The 22612-nt window shown below is 36.6% G+C and overlaps 1 protein-coding gene across 1 annotated transcript in view; it reads left to right on the top strand.

Annotated features, from left to right (window-relative positions):
• man1a2 (mannosidase, alpha, class 1A, member 2) overlaps positions 1-22612 on the top strand; it is a 524864-nt gene that overhangs the window by 228290 nt on the left and 273962 nt on the right. The window contains exon 4 of the mRNA XM_039743738.1: positions 810-906. Within this exon, the coding sequence (XP_039599672.1) occupies positions 810-906 (97 nt within the window). The remainder of the gene's footprint in view (positions 1-809; positions 907-22612) is intronic.

The following is a 22612-nucleotide window of genomic DNA, read 5'->3' as shown; positions in this document are numbered from 1 at the left end:
CAAACATGATCAGTTCAAATGGTGGACTACTTTCAGTAAATTATATTCCTTTCAAATACAAAATTAATTGATTCAGGTTTTGCTTAGGTGTGTCATAGCAAACATAGATATTCTTCATTTGTCAATTTTTTACATCACTTGTATAAATCAGTGTCCTTGAAGTGAGTTATTTACTGACTTGTTTTTATTTATTTATAATTATTGTGAAGAGACTGCAGAATTGTGTTTTTATGTTATGCTTTTCATGTCAGTCAATGGCAGTATCCTAGTTAAATGTATTGAAGTTCCATTAAGTAAACATAATAAAATGTAAATGGTTTCTGGGGGAAGAATGCTTATAATAACAACAACAACATTTATTTATATAGCACATTTTCATACAAACAGTAGCTCAAAGTGCTTTACATATTAAAGAATAGAAAAATGAAAGACACAATTATAAAACAAAATAAATCAACATTCATTAACATCGAATAAGAGTAAGGTTCAATGGCCAGGGGGGACAGAAAAAACAAAAAAACTCCAGACGGCTGGAGAAAAAATAAAAAATATATAAAATCTGTAGGGATAATAGTAAGTATAACCTGGAAAGTGTAATGATCACTTATACTATACAGATCTGTGAATGCCTCTGCTGCCGAACCTCATCCTAGATGCACCATTGTCTTGTTTTTGTATTCATTAGTTGCCTATGTTGCCAACCATTACCATAGATTGGTATTGAACAGTGCTGGTATCTTCTTTGTACTGAATTGCATCAGCCTGTATTTTCAGTTTTGAAAATTTACATATTGCCTTTCCCTTTACAGATGATGAAGCATGCATGGGACAGTTATAGACAGTATGGCTGGGGACATAATGAGCTGAAACCCCTAGCAAAAAAGGGTCATTCCACCAACATTTTTGGTAAGATCTACTGTTTAAACCTATTTTATGAAATGTATAATGTACGCAGATGTTTACTACATGCTGTTTTCCATTATTATTAAAATAATTTTTATTTATATTGGTCTAAATACGTGTCAAGATTTCATGTGCTTATTGGGACAGCATTTTGCTTTCCATAGAAAGACTTGTATACCCCTCTGTTAAAACTACTTAGTACTGTGATGAAAAGTTACAGTTACTGAAGTTATTACTTCATGAATGCATAATGTTCATTATTGGTTATAATGTTCTGATTATGAAAACAGTATGAATTTTATTTTAGTATTTGGATTCATGTTGTTGGTTTGGAATTTGATCTCAGAGCATGCAGAAAGGAAAGTGTTGCAATAGAAAAAAGAAAAGTTAAGTAACAAACAAAGCCATGTGGATGTTTTGTACGGCTTAGTCTCAGTTTGTTTGTTAAGTGATTTATTTTAGTTTTAAAGCTCAAGACTTCTACATCCTCTACAGACCTTGCCATTTAGTCTTTAAAAATACCTTTAGACTTATAAACTACAGTAGATATTGATTGTTTGGTTATCATTTTTTATACTGTGAAAATGTTATCAACTTTTTTATTATGTTCCAGTTATTACTGATAGCTTGACAAGCATTCTGAGATGATGCTTATTGTATGCTTTAGAATAAACTTAATAATTCAGAAAAGTAGCCCTACAAGTTAAACAAGAAAGAGGGAGTATCACTTTTGTTAATGCATGTTGTTTGTAGAAACCATTTTTTTTTTTTTTTTGGGAGTTGCTGAAAAAAGTATATTTGCATACTTGTAAAATTCTTGAAGAGTGAACCTATGTACATAGAAGGAAAGACAAATCTATCCCTCATAGCATATTAACTTTAATTTATATAGAGAGATTAATTCTGGGCTTTTATGTCAAGGTCTCTTCATGGTATCCATTTTTTAAAAATACAATTGAATGCTTTTTCTAACAAAAGGATCTGACTATTATGCATGCAGCTGTTTCTTTTGTCCTTTTTTAACTTGAGTTTATGTTAAATAGTGAGTGGTAGGTAAATCAGAAGGTTGGGAGTATGAGTGTTTTTTTATTCTTTAAAATGTTTGCATTATTCTGTTCTCAGGTTGTAAAGAAGTTCCATTCTTCTGATGTTTATTGTGATCCCATATTGCATATAACCTCCACTAAAATTTTAATGTAAATATCACCAAAAAACCATAATAGTTCATTACTGTATGAAGTGTCCTCCATTATCTTTGGAACAAAGACACATTTTTCTTTGAGTTACCCTTTTACTCCACAGTTTAAAATTACAAATCAAACAATTCAGATGTTATTAAAGTGTATATTGCAGACTTTAACTTTAAATTGTAATTTTAAACTGTGGAGCAGTTGGGTTAAATAAAAGAAAAATGTGTCTATGTCTCAAGCATAATGGAGGGTACTATATACTCACAGGTAAGTTGAGAATTTTAGCAAAATAGACCCAAAAAATTGTGTTCCGCTTATCCGTAGGCCAGAGCTCAGGTATTTTTTAATTCTGTTAACTACAAGCATATGAAGAGGCCCTGAAACATCTCTATTGAAAGTAATGACGATGAGAGGCACTGTACATGTTATAGAATTGTCTGTTAAGCATAATGTTCTCACTGTAACTCATTTCCCAATTACAAAGATAACAGAGGTTGCTATTCATTATTTGCCCAGCTTTTCCTATTAACCAAATGAATCCAGCAGTCAGCAAAGCATATAAAATACCTAATCAGAGGCTTGACAGTATTCGTAAAGAATTTCAAATCACTGTTCAGTCTTCATAGTAGAGAAGAAGCTCTATAAAAGACATATTTTAAAAGAACTCAGAGCTGGGAGACACCAAGAATGATACCTCCATGACAGTCCGAAGTAAAGAATCTTAGAAGAAATTTCCAGAATCAGTACTCACTTTCCAAACGGTGTGGCTGAGCGATTTCTTAATTAGGGGCAGTTACATTGTGTCTTTTTACTGAAGATTGAATTGGGCTGTTACACACAGTTACTGCATATCAGGTTTATTCCATTATTAGCTGCATTGTACTGTCATCTTCCGTTCTGACTTTGAAGGGGACCCCCAACCCCCAAGCAGTTTGAACTAATGTATCTATAGTCATAGTAATCAAACCCAGAAGGGGATACAAGTACATGTAAAATATACAGAACATGTAAAATTTGCAGTGATTCGGGAGAAGGACCAAGAAGCCAAGAAAAACACTGCATTGGCATTGGCACTTCATTTGTTTCCACTTCGGGCACTACTAAAGATTAAATAAATATTTCCATGCATCACTTGTCTTTTTCTATGGCATTGAAGTAAATATATTTGATTCTATATCATGCTAAACTGTATATAAATATAAAATATGGGTTCGTTATTGTTAAAATGCATATAAGTACCTATTTATGAATTCCACATGCATCTATTCATGCATGTGGAATTAATTTTGCAACATTACCCACCATACGATGTCTGTTAAAGTTAGAATTACCAGAGCCTACGAAAAAAATCGTAGATCCATCCCAGCTTAAAACGCTTCACACCTCTCCATCAGTGTATTTTGTCCTTTAAATGTGTTGATAAGCAGCAAACAGCAAGCAGCCTGCTATCACATCTCCCACCCCGCACAGTTTTCTCAGCTCAAGTCTGTTTACCTGCGTGTCAGTTGCTTAGAGTTGTATAGAGTGAGAAGTAAAGCAAAATGACACCTTTTATAAATACTGTACTATATCGTTATTGGAAACACTGCATTTCATGTAAACACATCGTTAAATCAGAAACTTTTTCATGTTTTAGTAATAATTGACAAAATGTAGACATGAAGTGTATAATGTGTGAAGCCTGAATTCCAAATATCAAAGAAACACTTTCACAAAAGGTACAAATATAACAGAACAAATGCGCTTCCATTCCAAAATATAACTGAAGAAAAACAACCTGCGTTAGGGTGTGACATTGACATGCAGTTGCTTTGGTGGCACAATGGTATCAACTGTTCACTGGTAATCAAAGCTTCATGGGTTCGATCTCGGACAAGTCCGTTTTGAGAAGTGAGGTGCTTGTACTCTTACTATTTTAGAATAAACACATACATTTGATTCCAGTCCCTAACAGCTGGTGTTTACATAGATCGTTGTAAACATGGAACACACATGAAATGCAAGTGTTCCAAATAATGATATAGTATTTATAAAAGGTGTCATTTTCCTTGGCTTCTCACACTATACAACTCTAAGCAACTGACATGCAGGTAAACAGACTTGAGCTGAGGAAACTGTGCGGGGTGAGGGATGTGATAGTAGGCTGCTTGCTGTTTGCTGATTATCAAAACATTTAAAGGACAAAAGGCACTGATGGAGATGTGCGAAGCGTTTTAAGTTTTTTTGTAGGCTCTGGTAATTCTAGTGTTAAACCTGCTCACAAGTAGGTCCAAGTTAGTACACTACTTTGTTCTCCTTCTCCAACTCCAAGAAGCACACGGCAGCTGTACCTTGTCTTAGTCTGCCACAGTAAAGTCTGCAGCTATGAAGCACACAAAAACACTAACCCCAAAAGTTATTCTTGAATCAGTAAATACATATGATGACCCAGATAAGCACAGGATCATCCTTAGCTCAGCTGCAACTGATCCACACTGTAGCTGACCCAAACTGTTTTTGCTGGTTCTGCATGTCAGGTAAAAGTTTATACTCCCTTCAAAAATGCTAGACACTCAATTCATAAATGATACTTACTAGAAGACTTTGGAGTTGACATTGAAGACTACAAGAATACTTTACATAAGGGCAAAACTGCCAATTAGACACTTAGTTTGGGTAATGGTACTACAGTTACACTCAGAGTATTACAAAGTATTGTAGTGACATCTTTGCCAGTTAGGGAAAGGAAAACACATGAGCCAAAGAATGCAGTTAAAAAAGAAATTAACATTGTGGGTGGTGGGCTCAAAATAGGGGAAGAATCAAGCATACTCCAAGATGGAATTGATTCTAAAGAAATAGCATATTGAACTATGCACAATCTTGCCCACTGTTGTAGTTGTGGGGAACGCCTTTACTGGGCTTTGGTGCTTTTAGTTCGTGTTAGAAGGACCGTTACTACATAGCGAACAAAACCAAGTCTCTTTTTCCGTTTTCTCTTAACAATGTTACTCTAGGCCCTTCCTCTGATCTAGAAGATACTGCTTAAACTTCTGTTACTCTGTCTTTATCTCTCTTGATAACATTTTGGTCAAATGATACTCAAGCACGTCACCACGCTCCTGCTTCAAGTTCATGGCCACCCTCCCTCCCTTCCTCTCTCATCTATCACTGGGCATACTCCTCCCTTTGCTCATTGGTTCATGCCAGGCTACTCATACACTGTCATCACTTTTGCTGGAAGTCCTCATTTGTATAGCCAGCTTGCACTGTCAGTATCTTACTCCGTCTCTGTACTGTGCCACCGCATGAATGGTAGTTTATGTCCGAATCGCTACATTATTAGAGCAAGTCATCAGCCAACAGTGTTGGGTAAAGGTTACTTTTAAAAATATCTTTGTTACATTACTCTTTACTAACCAAAAATTTAATATGTTAAATGGGCTACATATAATAAAATATAATGTGTTACAAACAGTGTGTTACTTTTTTTTCTTTTGCTTGTAAAATTGAAAATTTCACTGTCCAGCATTTGTTATTGAATCCTAAGGAACCTTCATGAGATTGACCAGAAACAAGTTTTTTATGTTTCATAAGTACATTTAGCATTTCATCTGCAGTAAAATAATCAACATTCATCCACTTTTCCCATCCAAAAATACCAGACCCCAAAAGCTCACAGTGTGAATGTTAGCTGCTATGCCACCATATTGCACCATTTCAGAATATCTATAGCAAATGGCTGGATTAAAACTAGACTGACACTTTATTTCTAGGTATTTGTTATGCTGGGTATAACTGAAACTTTTAGAAATTGTGGGCAAGCAACTTCTCACACGGCACAATAGAGTCAGGAGTTTTATATGTGCTCAAACTGTAGGAACACATTCAGACTAATTGACATGTCTCAGAAGAAGTTCTCGGGCTGTACATGTACATGGCCCTGATGGACAGTTTTACATAGTCAAAAAAAAAAAAAGATGAAGGCAACAGGCTTCTTAAAATGTCAGCAAAGAAAAGAGGTGCATTCCTGACTCGTGCTGTGCTGTGCTGTGAAAGTATAAAGAAACGAAAAGGCATTAAGTGGACATGCATATAGTTGAGACACTGTTAATACCGTTGTGTGGGGTATATTTTTGGTGTTCTTCCAGTAAAGATTCCCCATGATGCTTTTTTTTTTGGCCATTTAGCTGTGTGTGTGTTGCTGTATGATATTTAGTTTTTAAATTAAAAATGTGGAAATGAGCATGACAATGGCAATATACAATGTACTGCAATCAATGTATTATAATTTTTTTTAGTGACATCAGAAAATCATGTTGTGAGATCGCTCACACTACAAGATAGCCTACTGACATTTCAGACATGACAAAAATTGTTCCAATCTCATCCCCTCTCATACTGCATATGAAACAATGAACTGAAAATCGGACTGACTTAGAAAATCAGTCAGAGACTGTAAAAATTGCTTTAAATCATGATAAAATTGCATAGTGTAGTCTGGCATTAGTGAACTGCATGCAGCACACTATTTTTTGTTTGGCCGTGCGATTGTGCACTGCAATGGACCAGGATACATCATTTGCTTCTTAACCTACATTTGGTGCTGCTGTGACAACCGCTGCCTCCCTGTGATTCCAAACTGGTCAGATTAAATTTATCCCTCAGCACATCAATGATTAGGTGCTTACCTATAACTTTTATTCAATTCATTTTACTGATTGCACGCTATGCAAAAACATTAACTTCTTCCTCAGTAGCTGTCACCAAATGTCCGGAGTATGTGCTTATTCTGTGAAGACTGGCAAGTTTTCAGTCAAGAAATTGTCTGAATTCAAGCCTGGGGCATTTAAATCCATAAATTGTCAAAACAGTCACAAAGTTCAGTATAAATAAGTAGCATAACGTTATATTCTCAAAGTTGTGTAATACAACTTAGGGTCACGGATGGAGTACCAGTTCATCATATTGCCCACTAACTTTTACACAGGGCTAATTTGTAATTATCTTTTAATATAACAGTATATACAAACTGGATTCCAAAAAAGTTGGGACACTAAACAAATTGTGAATAAAAACTGAATGCAATGATGTGGAGATGGCAAATGTCAATATTTTATTTGTAATAGAACGTAGATGACAGATCAAACGTTTAATCCGAGTAAATGTATAATTTTAAAGCAAAAATATGTTGATTCAAAATTTCACGGTGTCAGCAAATCCCAAAAAAGTTGGGAAAAGTAGAAATAAGAGGCTGGAAAAAGTAAATTTGAGCATAACGAAGAGCTGGAAGACCAATAAACACTAATTAGGTCAATTGGCAACATGATTGGGTATAAAAAGAGCTTCTCAGAGTGGCAGTGTCTCTCAGAAGCCAAGATGGGTAGAGGATCACCAATTCCCACAATGTTGCGCAGAAAGATAGTGGAGCAATATCAGAAAGGTGTTACCCAGCGAAAAATTGCAAAGACTTTGCATCTATCATCATCAACTGTGCATAACATCATCCAAGATTCAGAGAATCTGGAACAATCTCTGTGCGTAAGGGTCAAGGCCGTAAAACCATACTGGATGCCCGTGATCTCCGGCCCTTAAACGACACTGCACCACAAACAGGAATGCTACTGTAAAGGAAATCACAGAATGGGCTCAGGAATACTTCCAGAAACCATTGTCAGTGAACACAATCCACCGTGCCATCCGCCGTTGCCAGCTGAAACTCTACAGTGCAAAGAAGAAGCCATTTCTAAGCAAGATCCACAAGCTCAGGCGTTGTCACTGGGCCAGGGATCATTTAAAATGGAGTGTGGCAAAATGGAAGACTGTTCTGTGGTCAGACGAGTCACGATTCAAGTTCTTTTGGAAATCTGGGACGCCATGTCATCCGGACCAAAGAGGACAAGGACAACCCAAGTTGTTATCAACGCTCAGTTCAGAAGCCTGAATCTCTGATGGTATGGGGTTGCATGAGTGCGTGTGGCATGGGCAGCTTGCATGTCTGGAAAGGCACCATCAATGCAGAAAAATATATTCAGGTTCTAGAACAACATATGCTCCCATCCAGACGTCATCTCTTTCAGGGAAGACCCTGCATTTTTCAACAAGATAATGCCAGACCACATTCTGCATCAATCACAACATCATGGCTGCGTAGGAGAAGGATCCGGGTACTGAAATGGCCAGTCTGCAGTCCAGATCTTTCACCTATAGAGAACATTTGGTGCATCATAAAGAGGAAGGTGCGACAAAGAAGGCCCAAGACGATTGAACAGTTAGAGGCCTGTATTAGACAAGAATGGGAGAGCATTCCTATTTCTAAACTTGAGAAACTGGTCTCCTCGGTCCCCAGACATCTGTTGAGTGTTGTAAGAAGAAGGGGAGATGCCACACAGTGGTGAAAATGGCCTTGTCCCAACTTTTTTGGGATTTGTTGACACCATGAAATTCTGAATCAACATATTTTTCCCTTAAAATGATACATTTTCTCAGTTTAAACTTTTGTTCCGTGATTTATGTTCTATTCTGAATAAAATATTAGAAGTTGGCACCTCCACATCATTGCATTCAGTTTTTATTCACAATTTGTATAGTGTCCCAACTTTTTTCGAATCCGGTTTGTATGTGGGTAGATGAAAGGAAACACAGAATAACTGAAAAACATATGCAAACATGCAGGCACTGTTATGCAGTGGTTAAGGCTTTGGACTTCAAACCATCAGGTTTTGGGTTTAAATCCCACCTCTGACGCCGTGTGACTGTGAGCAAGTCACTTCACCTGTGCTTTAAATGGAGAAAGAAATGTAACCAGTTGTATCTCAAATGTTGCAGATGAAGTTATTCAGTTATTTATATAATAACGTAATTAAATAATGCTTTCAATAGCAAATTTTAATACTCTGAATTAATTCAAACAAAACTATTATAACTTTTTAAATTTGATCATTGATTATAATTTTGCTTACTGTGTTACATGGCTTCGCTAGAAACTTTCCTAAACAGTAGGTCCTCTATTATAGTGTTCAGATGTTCTATTTAATATATACAATATTTCAGTTTTTTCCATGAGATAATGTTATTGGTTCACCTGAGTTGCTTATTTTTGAGTGTGCTACACATAGTCCTTGGTGGTGTTAGTGTGAATGAGACTACAGAAGATTCCTGTTTTAAAGAGCATCATCAATAGTGGAATTCGGTGATGTTACAAAGGTCATTTAAAGTTGATTCATCTAAATCATTTCATACCATGAAATAGCCTTTGAGTCAATTGTCCAATTACTTTTGAGCCCCTGAAATAAAGGGATTGTGTTAAAAAATGCTTTAGTTGCCTCACATTTTTATGTAATCTTTTTGTTCAACCCACTGAATTAAAGCTGAAAGTCCCCGCTTTAACTGCATCTGAGTTGTTTCATTTAAAATTCATTGTGGTAATGTACAGAACCAAAATTAGAAAAAAGTTGTCTCTGTCCAAATATTTATAGGCCTAACTGCATGTACAATATATTCCATATGTATTTGCAGATATTATCTAATACATAATTAAACACTACTGCGTGGGTTTCCTCCGGGCGCTCCGGTTTCCTCCCACAATCCAAAGACATGCAGGTTAGGTTAGGTGGATTGGTGATTCTAAATTGGCCCTAGTGTGTGCTTGGTGTGTGGGTGTGTTTGTGTGCGTGCTGCGGTGGGTTGGCACCCTGCCCAGGATTGGTTCCTGCCTTGTGCCCTGTGTTGGCTGGGATTGGCTCCAGCAGACCCCCGTGACCCTGTATTCAGATTCAGCAGATTAGAAAATGGATGGATGGATGTGTGTTTGTTTGGGGTTGTTGCTTCAGTTTTAGGTTTGACGAGTCAATGATTTAGAAGTGCGAAGTTAAATTCATGATTGTGCCATGCTATTGGGCCACACTACACTTTGCTTAAAGTACTGATTGTGTTAAAGCAATAATGCCCTATGAAGTCTCAATTACATCATAGCCATAAGGGTTTGGTGAGAAGTTCCTATTGATCTGAAGCATGTATTTTTGTTTTTTGAAGTGTATGAAATGGAAATTTTTTTCGACTTTAATAACAAGTTTTTATGGGTTGTGGATTGAGAGAAAAGCTGATGTCTACTTCCGGTGCACAAAATCCTGAAATGCTGATACTGTACTGCTTTCAAATTTGAAAAATTCTTCAGTACTTTTCTGCTACTGGTATATCATGCAACCATACAACAAAGGGAATAACTTACCAAGTGATATAGGGTCACTAAATTTTTGATAAGGTGCAACTTGAGTTGCCTTCAAAGATGGAAAATATTTGCAAAAAATATGAATGATGTTTACACAGCAGATAACAGGAACCCATCTAGCATTGGTAAAAGGTGGACAAGAGATGTTCAAGGTGCCTCAAAATGACAGAGTTTGAAAAGCAGGCTTTACCGGAACGCAATGGAGAGAGGAAACAATGGGTAAGAAAGGTTGAGACATGTGAGCATACTGAGGAGAGGTGCAGGAGGGATACATGTAGAAACGCAAAGATACCAAAACAAGGCTCAGGGATATGCTGTATGTTAGAAAAGGTGGGCATCAATTTCCCTCAGTCGATGTTTGCACATGGCCAAATATATAAGTGAAGGTGATGATACCTTGTGAGGAAAGTAATAGTGGTACAAGAAACATATTGTATAGTCCTATAGAGTTAGAAGTAGAACAGTGATAGATGGGTAGGGAAAGGGGAAATGGTAGCAGGTATTGGTGTCATTTATGTTACAGTTTTACTTTGTTTTGTCTGATATAAAAGTAGTCATACATTATATATTTGATACATTTTTTTGACAAAGAAAATATAAACATTCTTTCTTATTTAAACACTAGGGGGCTTTACCCCCTGCTCGCTTTGCTCATCAACTGCACCCCGGCCTGTGCTGCGCGCCAGCCACTTAGCATCTCTGCCGCTCACGTTGTGAACAGGGGGGCTGAACGCACCCTAAGGAGATGCGTTGCTCCTCTGAAAACCTTTTAAACAGTGATACAATGGGAATCAAATACATCCACCCATCCATTATCCAATCCGCTATATCCTAACTACAGGGTCACGGGGGTCTGCTGGAGCCAATCCCAGCCAACACAGGGCACAAGGCAGGAAACAAACCCTGGCCAGGGCGCCAGCCCACCGCAGGGAAACAAATACAGTTTTTTCCTTTTTTACCTCCTCTTTGCTCGATCAGCTGCTGGCTTGCTGCTGCTGCCGCCGTCGTCGTCATGCTGCTTGATCTGCATCTCACGTGGTTCTTCGAACATTTAAAAGCCTGTACAGCATCTGTCCTGTTGTCTTACTGCCTTGTCTCCTCCCCCAGATATCCTCTGCTCCTGTTGTGGGTCCCACTCTCGAGGCGCGCCCTTATGAAAAGGAAGATTTTCTATTCTTTTAATTGAGAGACGGATCTGTCGTCTTCGACTACATATGGAGATTGATTCACTCCTGAAAGAGACTTATGTTTGTTTGAAGTGTTTGAATAACGTTTCTGTCTCTAAAATCTCCTGTGATTCTGTGCAACTTTGTGTCCCAAGTGTGACAGCGTATGTGGATTCCACTTTCACCAAACAACAAATCTTTTAATTCTCACGGATATGCCTCTTCATTGGGAAGAAACACAAATTAGGCAATCTACAAGTCTCCGACAAGTTTAAATCCGAACAATATATTCTCTTTTCACTGTTCCGTTATTTCACTGAGTAATAATTTCTGTTTGCTTGTGCTAATGCAGTGTTTACTATCATTTTTTTGAGACTTTTGAATTTTAGTACTTTCATTATCTCTCACTTGCTCTGCATGTGTATCGAGCCAACGTTTTCAAATTCTTTACGATGTTCTACTTTGTCATCTACTCTTTGTCTTTTATTTCCGGCCCTGGGCGTGGTTAAATCTCATGGCACAAAGTCTCGTCTCACAGGACGTGAAAGTGTCTCTCTGACAAAGTCATGTCTCGTTTCTTCTCCCAAGATTTTTTTTTTATTATATCATATAGACATTTTTTAAACGCATTACCTAAATTAAATTAGTTACTAAGTATCCATATAATGAAACTTTATAAAATTCAAAAACTTTAATGTTATATTTGCAACAATTATAAATGTCATTTTTTGCTTTGCGCCCCCACCATAACCTATTGTCTGTAGGGGAGGAGTGAAAGCTTTAGATTCTTCAAAAGTTTTGATCTCCAGTTTTCGACGAATCTCTACTTTTTATGGTTCGCTGATACCAAAAATAATTGATATCTTGATAAAGGGGTGTGTGTCTGTCTGTCACAATTTCCTGAGGATGTTCTAGAGCTAAAATGGCTGAACGGAAATATACCAAACTAGAAACTATAGCCTATTATGAGATGACGATGTGCTGATTAGTTTTCGAGCCAAATCGTGCAAGAGAAAGAGGCACTCTAGAGGAACTCTCAAATACTGCAGTTCTGCAATTATGAATTCTTCTCGTCAAATGCTAACATAATAACCAATATTATGATCAAAAAGATCAGTATAAGAGCAGTAAGTAATTACTGAAATTGTATAGAATAGTTTAGATAACTTGGTTCCTAGCCTACTGACACTCATGTCCGAATTTGTTTATGTGTCATTCATATCATATCAAATATTTTAAAGTGTATTCTTTAACTGGTTTATGACAAATAGGGGTAGCTAGTATATTTATACATATACTGCTTATTATGCTACAACATTTGTTCTTAATATTGACAGTTTAGCAACTGTCCCTGAACCTACTGTGAGTGGAAAAGTCCCCTTACCATTTCTCAGAAGGGAGAAGTGAGAAAAGCAACTTTGTAGGATGACTGAGACTTTTGATTATGTGAGTACTTTTTGCCTTTGTGTTCAATATTATTTGAAGAGAAGGCATCCAGGTGCCGGTAATATTCTGTGTTACCTTCGTCACCCTCTGCAGGGCTTTGACTTTTATTTTTAAAACTAGCAAAATACCCGTGCTTCGCAGCGAAGTAGTGTGTTAAAAGAAACGGAAACATTTTAAAAATAACGTAACATGATTGTCAATGTAATTGTTTTGTCACTGTTATGAGTGTTGCTGTCATATACATATACATATACATATATACATATATATATATATATATATATATATATATATATATATATATATATATATCCCTCGCTATATCGCGCGTTGACTTTCACGGTTTCGCTCTATCGCGGATTTTATATGAAAGCATAACTAAATATATAACGCGGATTTTTCACTGCTTCGCGGGTTCTGCGGACAATGTGTCTTTTACTTCCTGTACATGCTTCCTCAGTTGGTTTGCCCAGTTGATTTCATACAAGGGACGCTATTGGCGGATGACTGAGAAGCTAACCAATCAGAGCACGCAGTTAAGTTCTCCTGACTGAGAAGCTAACCAATCAGAGCACGCAGTTAAGTTCCTGCTTGCTGAATGCAGTGTTAACCAGGAAGTCTCGTCTCGCTCATTCAGCATCAACGTGTTTCGCTGTGTAAAGAGTTGTGCTCTTTTGTGTTTATCTTTGTGCATAGTCAAGCCCTTCATTATGGCTCCAAAATGATCTGCTACTGCTTCAGGGGCCGTGCCCAAGCGCAAATGGAAGATGTTAGCGATTGCCGAAAAGGTAAACGTTTTGGATTTGTTGAAGGCTACGATTCTTTTTATTTAAAAAGTAGGAAAGGAATATAAGATCTACGGCCGCAGTGTCCTTTTAACCAGGGTGCAAAACAAGTTGTAAGTGGATGTAATAAGGCAGTAGTCTGGATGGAATCTGCTTTAGGGATTTGGATTGAAGACTGCCAGAAGAAGAATAACGGCAGTGCTACACAATCGCCTGAAGTGGCTCCTTTAGAAGAGCTGTAACGCTTTCCTTTGTTGTGCAGTAAAACTAAACTCATTGTTATCGGACAAGTCATGGTGTCATTGTTGGTGAGCAACCATAATTGATTTTCTATTTACAGTACTTAGTACATGTATGTACGTTTAGTGCAACTGTACACACATTTTACTGTATACAATTTTTCTTGCATTGTACGTATTTATTGCTGGTGGCCTGTCTATCGTAATGGCTGTAACATGTGATATCGGAGACACTCAATATCTTTAAAATAATATTTAGGTTTTACTGTATATAAACAGTGTGTTTATATACATAATTTCAATGAATCTTACCTAATATCTAAGAGAATACAAAGGGATTATGCTGTATAACTCTGCGGGGAATATTTATAAACAGTATGGGAGAGTTTATAAGGGCTTAAAATATATAAAAATAACCATACAAACATATGGTTTCTACTTCGCGGATTTTCACCTATCGCGGGGGTCTGGAACGCAACCCCAGCGATCGAGGAGGGATTACTGTATATATATATATATATATATATATATATATATATATATATATATATATATATATATATATACACACATACATACACACACTATATATGTATGTGTATATATATATATATATATATATATATATATATATATATATATATATATATATATACATACACACATATATAAACATATATACATATACACATATAAACATATACAGTACAGGCCAAAAGTTTGGACACATCTCCTCATTCAATGTGTTTTCTTTATTTTCATGACCATTTACATTGGTAGATTCTCACTGAAGGCATCAAAACTATGAATGAACACATGTGGAGTTATGTACTTAACAAAAAAAGGTGAAATAACTGAAAACATCTTTTTTATTCTAGTTTCTTCAAAATAGCCACCCTTTGCTCTGATTACTGCTTTGCACACTCTTGGCATTCTCTCGATGAGCTTCAACAGGTAGTCTAGGGTGGCTATTTTTACTCTATAGGCATTGTTGAATACAATTAAAAATCAACTCAATATACTTGGAACAATTTTTAATTTTTTTTGCTTTCATCATTAAGTAATGTCAAATATAGAAAAGAACATTTTCACAAGCTATAATTTACAATAAAGATGCTTAGATAAATGCCACCTGTTTTGTGTATAAAATAGCACCTTAGTGGCTTTCAAATAATAATAAAAATATTATTTTGGACATATAAGGGTAATACAAATTGAAGTGCTATGTTGCTATGAATGACCTGTTTATAACTGTTCTTCATGTACAATCTCTATACTTTATTCTCTTTGTATTGCATCTTCTAATGTAAGTTGGTTCATTTACAGTAGGCTATTTCTCTGTTATTAGTAATACAAATAAATGTTTTTTTTTTTATCTCTGTACATTTATAGTTTCCAATATATTTATCTTTAAAAAGGTGATATTGACATATTTCCACCATCAAATGTGCTTTGTTATATAGAATAAATATGTGCTTTGTGTACAATAAATATTGAGTGATTTCCCAGAGGGGGCTGGGCGGTCTCATGGTCTGGAACCCCTGCAGATTTTATTTTTTATCTCTAGCCGTCTGGAGTTTTGTTTTTTGTGTCCTCCCTGACCATCGGACCTTACTCTTATTCTATGTTAATTAGTGTTGTCTTATTCTAATTCTTACTTTGTCTTTTATTTTTCTATTCTTCATCATGTAAAGCACTTTGAGCTACATTATTTGTATGAAAATGTGCTATATAAATAAATGTTGTTGCTGTTGTTATTTCAACACTATTAGCATATACTGTATAAAGCTAGTCTTGAATAATGTAATCATTCAAAGGTAAGCTAAAATATTTTGTACAGTTTCTCTTGAAATTAACAGGTGAGCATTATACTCCCTCCCTATTGCAGGGCTATTTGCTCATTTCAGACTATTTTTATTCTGATAATATTTTATTGTGTACAATCAGTATTAATCTTTACTTTTATTAATGTTTCAGTCAAAAAGCTGATTTACCTCCATAAAGCAAATAAGTGATCTTTATGCATAGCTGCATCTGTCAGGCGTGGCACCACTTGCTGAAGGATTTCTCTAATTGAGTTTTCCTGCTTCAAGTCTGCCCATTCTTAGTAATTTCTCCCACATTCTCCCGCAGCCCTCTTATCTGTATTCTGTCTATATTCAGACTCCTCAGTTTTTACTTCTTTACATGCTCATTTTACCTATGATCTTTTCTGACCTAGCACAGGGAAAGAAAAGAATGGCTTTTGCACAATGAGTTTTCTAGAGAACCAGTTCCGTACAATATTATAATTATGATATGCATAGGACTGCATGAAAATTGATGTTTCAGAGAAAATTCAGTGAAATTCACTGCATGGAAAAAACATGAAGCAGTAGATCTGCTATTGTATAAAGAGTAATCTGTAATTCCTAAGAATGTTCCTGCTTCTGGTACAGCATTTACAGTAATTTACTGCTGGTATACAGGTATATCTTTTTATTTGCATTTAAATTATAAATTATAAGTAAACTTTAATCTTAACATAATGTGTTTGAAAGACAACAAGCTGTTTAATCAACACTTTAATTTAAAAAGATATTGTATACTGACTACAAAAAACATTTAGTCTGTAAACAGTTTCCTGTGTCAAGGCTTTCAAATAATATATTTACAAATAAATGAGGAAAAATTATCAAATACATAATTATAACAGTACTTCTTCAATGTCCAATAACTTCTGTAATTTAAGTTTAAAATGCACAAGTTGTTCTGTTCTAAAGGATATGACGATGCCTGAAGCATATAATAACAGCAATCGTAACTGCCGTGATCTTGGTTTATCCAGTATGTTCACACTGCCACACCAGCTTCCCCGTTTTGTCCCCAAGTTTGACATGTAACCTTTTTTTAAGCCTTCCACCACCAATTTCCATCAGCAGCATGTCATATTTATTATTGTCTCTTCTGTACAACTAGGCTAGTGTTTACTGTTACCTATACATAGAAAAGGCAAAGCCCTCTCACTCATCACTAATTCTCCCACTTTCCATGAGGTGAGAAGTTGAAATTTCACATGCACATTCCTTGCAGTGTATTTACAAAAATTAGGTATGTTTCATTTCCTATTGCAACACCCAAGGGGGGGAAATGGGTGTACCCTCTAAACTGTATATATAGATATGGGGAACCCCTCCTCACTATTTCTGTGACTTCCAATATATGTAGGAAGCTCAAATTTCCAATGCTCATCCTTTACACTGTACTTACAAATGTTAAGTATGTTTCATTTTGTGCCATGCACCGTAAATAACTTTTGAAAAATAACGTCTTCATTTTGGCAGTTCTCGCCATTATGCCATAAGGAACTTTTGAAAACAGTCCCCCTTCCTTTTTCTGCACGGCCGCTGTCTGCGCACCTACACGTGGTTGGCTCCCTGCCTATATACATTAACGACATACCGCACTCATGTGCCACCTCACTCACTTCCTTACTTTCCTCAGCTGTTCGTTGTGTTCACTGCTCCCTTCTTCTTTACTCCGCTGATTCAAGGGTGGAAGGACGGCTCATTCGTCTTTCAGGCTACCTCTAAACTTCACCCATACTGATTCCCCATTTTTGTAACATATCCATGCAGAGCACCATAGCGCAAGTGCTGCACTGTTGTAAAGTTATTGTATGGGATGAATGCACTATGGCATACAGAGCAGGAGTTGAAGCTTTAGACAGGACCCTACAAGACATCAGAAACGCAACAAAAATGATGGAAGGGTTGACAGTCTTGCTGGCTGGAAACTTCCGGCAGACCTTACCAGTTGTCCCAAGAGGAACACGCACTGACGAAGTTAAAGCATGTCTGAAGTCTTCATACCTATGGCCTAAGACCAACGTTCTTACCTTACAATCATCAAATTCACTTTCAATACTAAAATAATCCTACGACAATTACATTGACAATCATGTTACGTTATTTTTAAAATGTTTCCTTTTCTTTTTCATTAGCATTTAAAGTAGCAATTTATCCGGATTGTGGAAGAGAGGTGTAAAGGAGAGTGCAGGGAGGGTGGAATGGTTGGAGAGGAGTAATTTGTGACAGACGGGTATCAGCAAGAGTGAAAGGGAAGATCTACAGGACAGTAGTGAAACCAGCTATGTTATATGGGTTAGAGATGGTGGTACTGACCAGAAAGCTGGAGGTAGCAGAGTTAAAGATGCTAAGATTTGCATTGGGTGTGACGAGGATGAACAGGATTAGAAAAGAGTACATTAGAGGGTCAGCTCAAGTTGGACGGTTGGGAGACAAAGTCAGAGAGGCGAGATTGTGTTGGTTTGGACGTGTGCAGAGAAGAGATGCTGAGTATATCGGGAGAAGGATGCTAAGGATAGAGCTGCCAGGTAAGAGAAAAAGAGGAAGGCCTAAGAAAAAGTTTATGGATGTGGTAAGAGAGGACATGCAGGTGATGGGTGAAAGAGAGTAAGATGCAGAGGACAGAAAGATATGGAAGAAGATGATCCACTGTGGCAACCCCCAACGGGAACAGCCAAAAGAAAAATAAGATTGCCACTGCTTTCCTTTTTGAGGCTGAAGTAGCCAGGTGTTGGGAAAAATAGGCTGCCCTACTCTCAGAAAACTTTTCTTTCCTCCTAGGAGATTCCCAGAGGTTCCTAAGCCAGTCAAAAAAATCTCTTGGGTCTGTTCTTGATCAACTACAAGTAGACTCAGCCTGGGAGATTCCAAAGGAAATTCTGACTACAGTAAATTTAAAAAAATAATAATAATAATCTGGCTCTTTTGGTTTAGAAAACCAGTAGTCCTACTCCAAGGTCCTGTCATATTGAGTTCTTCAGCCTATAAAGAAGAGTGAATTCAGAAATGCTTTGCATGAACCTCACTGTGTCTCGTTATTCTCTTGCCATTCTTTCGGTCACCACCCACAGGTTTTGTCAATAGGTGAGGATCAGGACTTGACACGACTGGTGAATTAAAAGCTTTCTTGAAGGACTTACTGTAACTCTTGCTTCATCACCACAGGGTAGTAATGGAAACATTCTTAACTTGGATAAACTAGTAAGTTATTAAAGTAGTTATTGCTAACAATAAAGAATTTGCTTTGTCTGATTAATTTGTGTCTATGCAGTATGGTTTTAAGTATATCTGTATTCTTTAGTGACAACCCATACATCTGTTACTCATACTGTAATTTTCATTTCTATAAAAAAAGTAAAATGTAATACACACCACTGACTGTATTGCAGCCAGTTTATGCAGAACAGAAAGAATGGCTTGCCATACTTGTGCACTTAGCTATTTAATGTAATTTTCAGATGATGACTATTAACTTGATGAGTCTTTAGTGACTTGGTCCACAGCTCTAATTTTATTTCAAAAATCGTATTTTTTGGTTGAAATCAGTGTTTGCTCCTAAACACTTATTGTTATGTCAGTAATATAAATTTTTAATGTTTATTTTTAAATAATGTGTCTTTTAATGATTCTAATCCACTGTACAGATTTCAGGATACGGGTAATGTCTGGAGCATCCATATTAAACAAAATACATTATTATTTCATGGAGTATCCTTTTTCATTTTATCTGCTAATATGTCCAAAATTGTTTTGGGATCAGCCTGGCTGAACTACTGAAATTTTGCTCACCCATATAAATTTGAAGATTTATAAGGTACAGTTTGAGTTTAAGGGTATTTATGATTGTGGTGGCAATGTTTGGTGCCTTGGTTATTCAATCAGAGTGAACATATAGATTTACTACAAACTGTTATCGACAGTTTCTGCATCTGACAATGACAGAGTGTCTTTTCTACATCTTTGGAATTGAAACAGCCCCTCCACTCCTGAAAGCTATCAATAGTATTTTACACCTGGGTGAAGTGTCACAGCATCTGATTCCAACCCTGCATTGATAGAATCATACAGTCCTGCATTTTTGATTTAAGATGAGTTCAACTGCATCAAGCCATGAAATGCTTCATTATTTTTTGTAGACTGGAATAGTGCCCAGTGTATGCAGGAAACTAAGTATTGATTATTGTTGCATTCTTAAGATAGTTCTCAATTTCTGTGCCAGAGTACAAGAAATAAGGATAGAGTAGGGCAAAAACTGGTTACATTTTCATTATTATGTATTATGGCTAAGACAAATCAGTGTGTTTTGGTACATTGCACACTCAAGTGACAGACAGCTTGCATATGTATATTTAATTGCATTTCCTACTGAAAGTATAAAAATGTCTTGTTCATTGAAGAATTTGAGCATATGGTATTTTACATTAGTTATGTTATACTAAAACATTTAAGTAATCATCATAATTGGTAATACACACTGTCTGGCTAATTGGAAAGTTGTATCAACATAAATGCATCATCTGCTGTAAATCCACTTTCTAAATGTACTTGTTTTTAGTTTTTTTTGTCTCATCTCTTTTGGTGTAAAATTGACAGATTTCCTTACTGTATCTTAATATATGTATATTGACCGTGTAAATTCAGAAGCTGAATGATCCATAGAAATTGACCATACTTTTACCAGTAAAGAATTGTCCCCAGTCTGAGCATTCTCTTCTGTTTCCTACTCTTGTCAGCTGGCAAACCTGTGATACCATATGCAAATGTTTAAAATTTTAGATTACTCTTTCTGCAAGGAATGATTTTAATATGCTTTCTACAAAACTTAAAAATGTCTATTTTCAATTTAGAAGAGGCACTGATGAGGCTATTGCAGTTTTAAGAGCATTTTTCTCAACATTTTTAAAAGTTGTTTTCCTTTTCCTTGATGAAGTGAATTTATATTCATCAAACTGTTTATGTTTATGCTTACATTTAAGCTCTATCACTGCAGCAATGTGACTTGTATGAACATGGATTTCTTTTAAAGGTTTCGGTTTGCTGGCAGTAATAAGTGTGGGGGAAATATGGTGACATTTGACATGAAAGCACCTGGAGCATGCTGATGTTCTGAGTGTTTGAGCATCCACAGCTACAGATTCATCAGAATTAACAAAATGACCTGTGCAAACACTTCTTACTGTAGCATCTGAGAAAATTACTTCATATGATCATTTCAGCAAACAGTGGAAAGACTTCACAAAGTGGCTTTTTGCCTCGTCAAATGAGTGCTGTTTGGGGAGATGAAAACCAGGAATTCAGAAGACTAATTTGGACTATTGATTCATATTATTATGTACCCAGCCACGAGCATTTTTCAAATGCTGCTGTTCAATGTCTGTGCTCTGAGCGCAGAAGACTGTAGGCAAAATATAAAACGACTAGAAATGAGTTTTCAATCTATTTACGAAGGAGAAGTGTTTGGCACAAACTCAGCAAAAGTGCGAGAGAAACTTTTAAGTGCCGGGTCTTAGCTAACATTGAATAAAGCCGTGGACATTGCAAGATCGCACGACATAGCACAAGCACAGCTGAATACCTTCGATGCATGTACTCAGAGCGGCTCACAAGAACTGACTGTGAACGCAGTACCAAGAGAACAAGTAAGAGCTCCAAAGAGCTCTGAACAAAAAACGCATTACACAATTGAGAAGGCAGCAAAAGAATATGAAGCGAGTGACGCATACATGCATATTCATAAGTGCGGCTACTGCGGAAACAAAGCATGGTGTAAACCTTAAGTTTAAATTAAGTTCATAGACACGCTGCTGCTGGCGTTTGTCATGCCTATGACGAATACGATATTCGTGAGATAGAAGTTTAATGAGAAGACGCAGGGTATAAGCAAGACTTTTAATCACTTTGTAACAGAGTTAAAATTGCTGTAACGGAGTTAAAATTGCTGGTGAAGGACTGTGCTATGCAAACGAGTATAGAGTAGTGTTTGGCACAAACTCAGCAAAAGTGCGAGAGAAACTTTTAAGTGCCGGGTCTGAGCTAACATTAAATAAAGCCGTGGACATCGCAAGATCGCACAAGATAGCACAAGCACAGCTGAGAACCTTCGATGCATGTACTCCGAGCGGCTCACGTGAACTGACTTTGCAGGACTGGGAAAGGTAAACCCGTGCATGCAGTGTGTAATTTCTCAGATAAAGAGGAAGACGAGCTGTTTATTGATGCAATAAGAAAGGAACAACCCTCTGAATCTGAACAAGCCTTTGTAGACATATCAATAGGAAAGCAAGGTGTAAAGTTTAAGTTTAAATTAAGTTCATAGACACGCTGCCGCTAAATATTTGCAGGCAAATCCACAACTTAATACCGGGAATGCCTGTTAAACATCTTAGATTGACGAGTATCGATTTGGGTAGTGAACACTTCGATGAATGAAACCCGTTATCTTTAAAACGGTTGTCAAACACGGAATATAACTTGAACACAACACATCCTCCAAATATGAACCTGATTGAAAGAAATAATGATAATCAAATCCTTGATGACAGCAACATTCATAACAGTGACAAAACAATTACATTAACAATCGTGTTATGTTATTTTTTTTCCTTTCCTTTTTCATAACTACTTTAACACACTACTTCTCCGCTGCGAAGCGCGGTTATTTTGTTAGTATAATTATATATATCCAAAATTGTTTTAGTGTTCATTTGTTTTTCATCTATACTAATAAAAGGTAAAGCCCTCACTCACTCACTCACTCACTCACTCACTCACTCACTCATCACTAATTCTCCAACTTCCCTTGTAGGTAGAAGGCTGAAATTTGGCAG

Source organism: Polypterus senegalus, chromosome 2 (assembly GCF_016835505.1).
Source record: "Polypterus senegalus isolate Bchr_013 chromosome 2, ASM1683550v1, whole genome shotgun sequence".
Lineage (NCBI taxonomy): Eukaryota > Metazoa > Chordata > Cladistia > Polypteriformes > Polypteridae > Polypterus > Polypterus senegalus.
The sequence above is the reverse complement of the archived record's forward strand: the minus strand, read 5'-3'. Positions and strand labels throughout refer to the sequence as shown.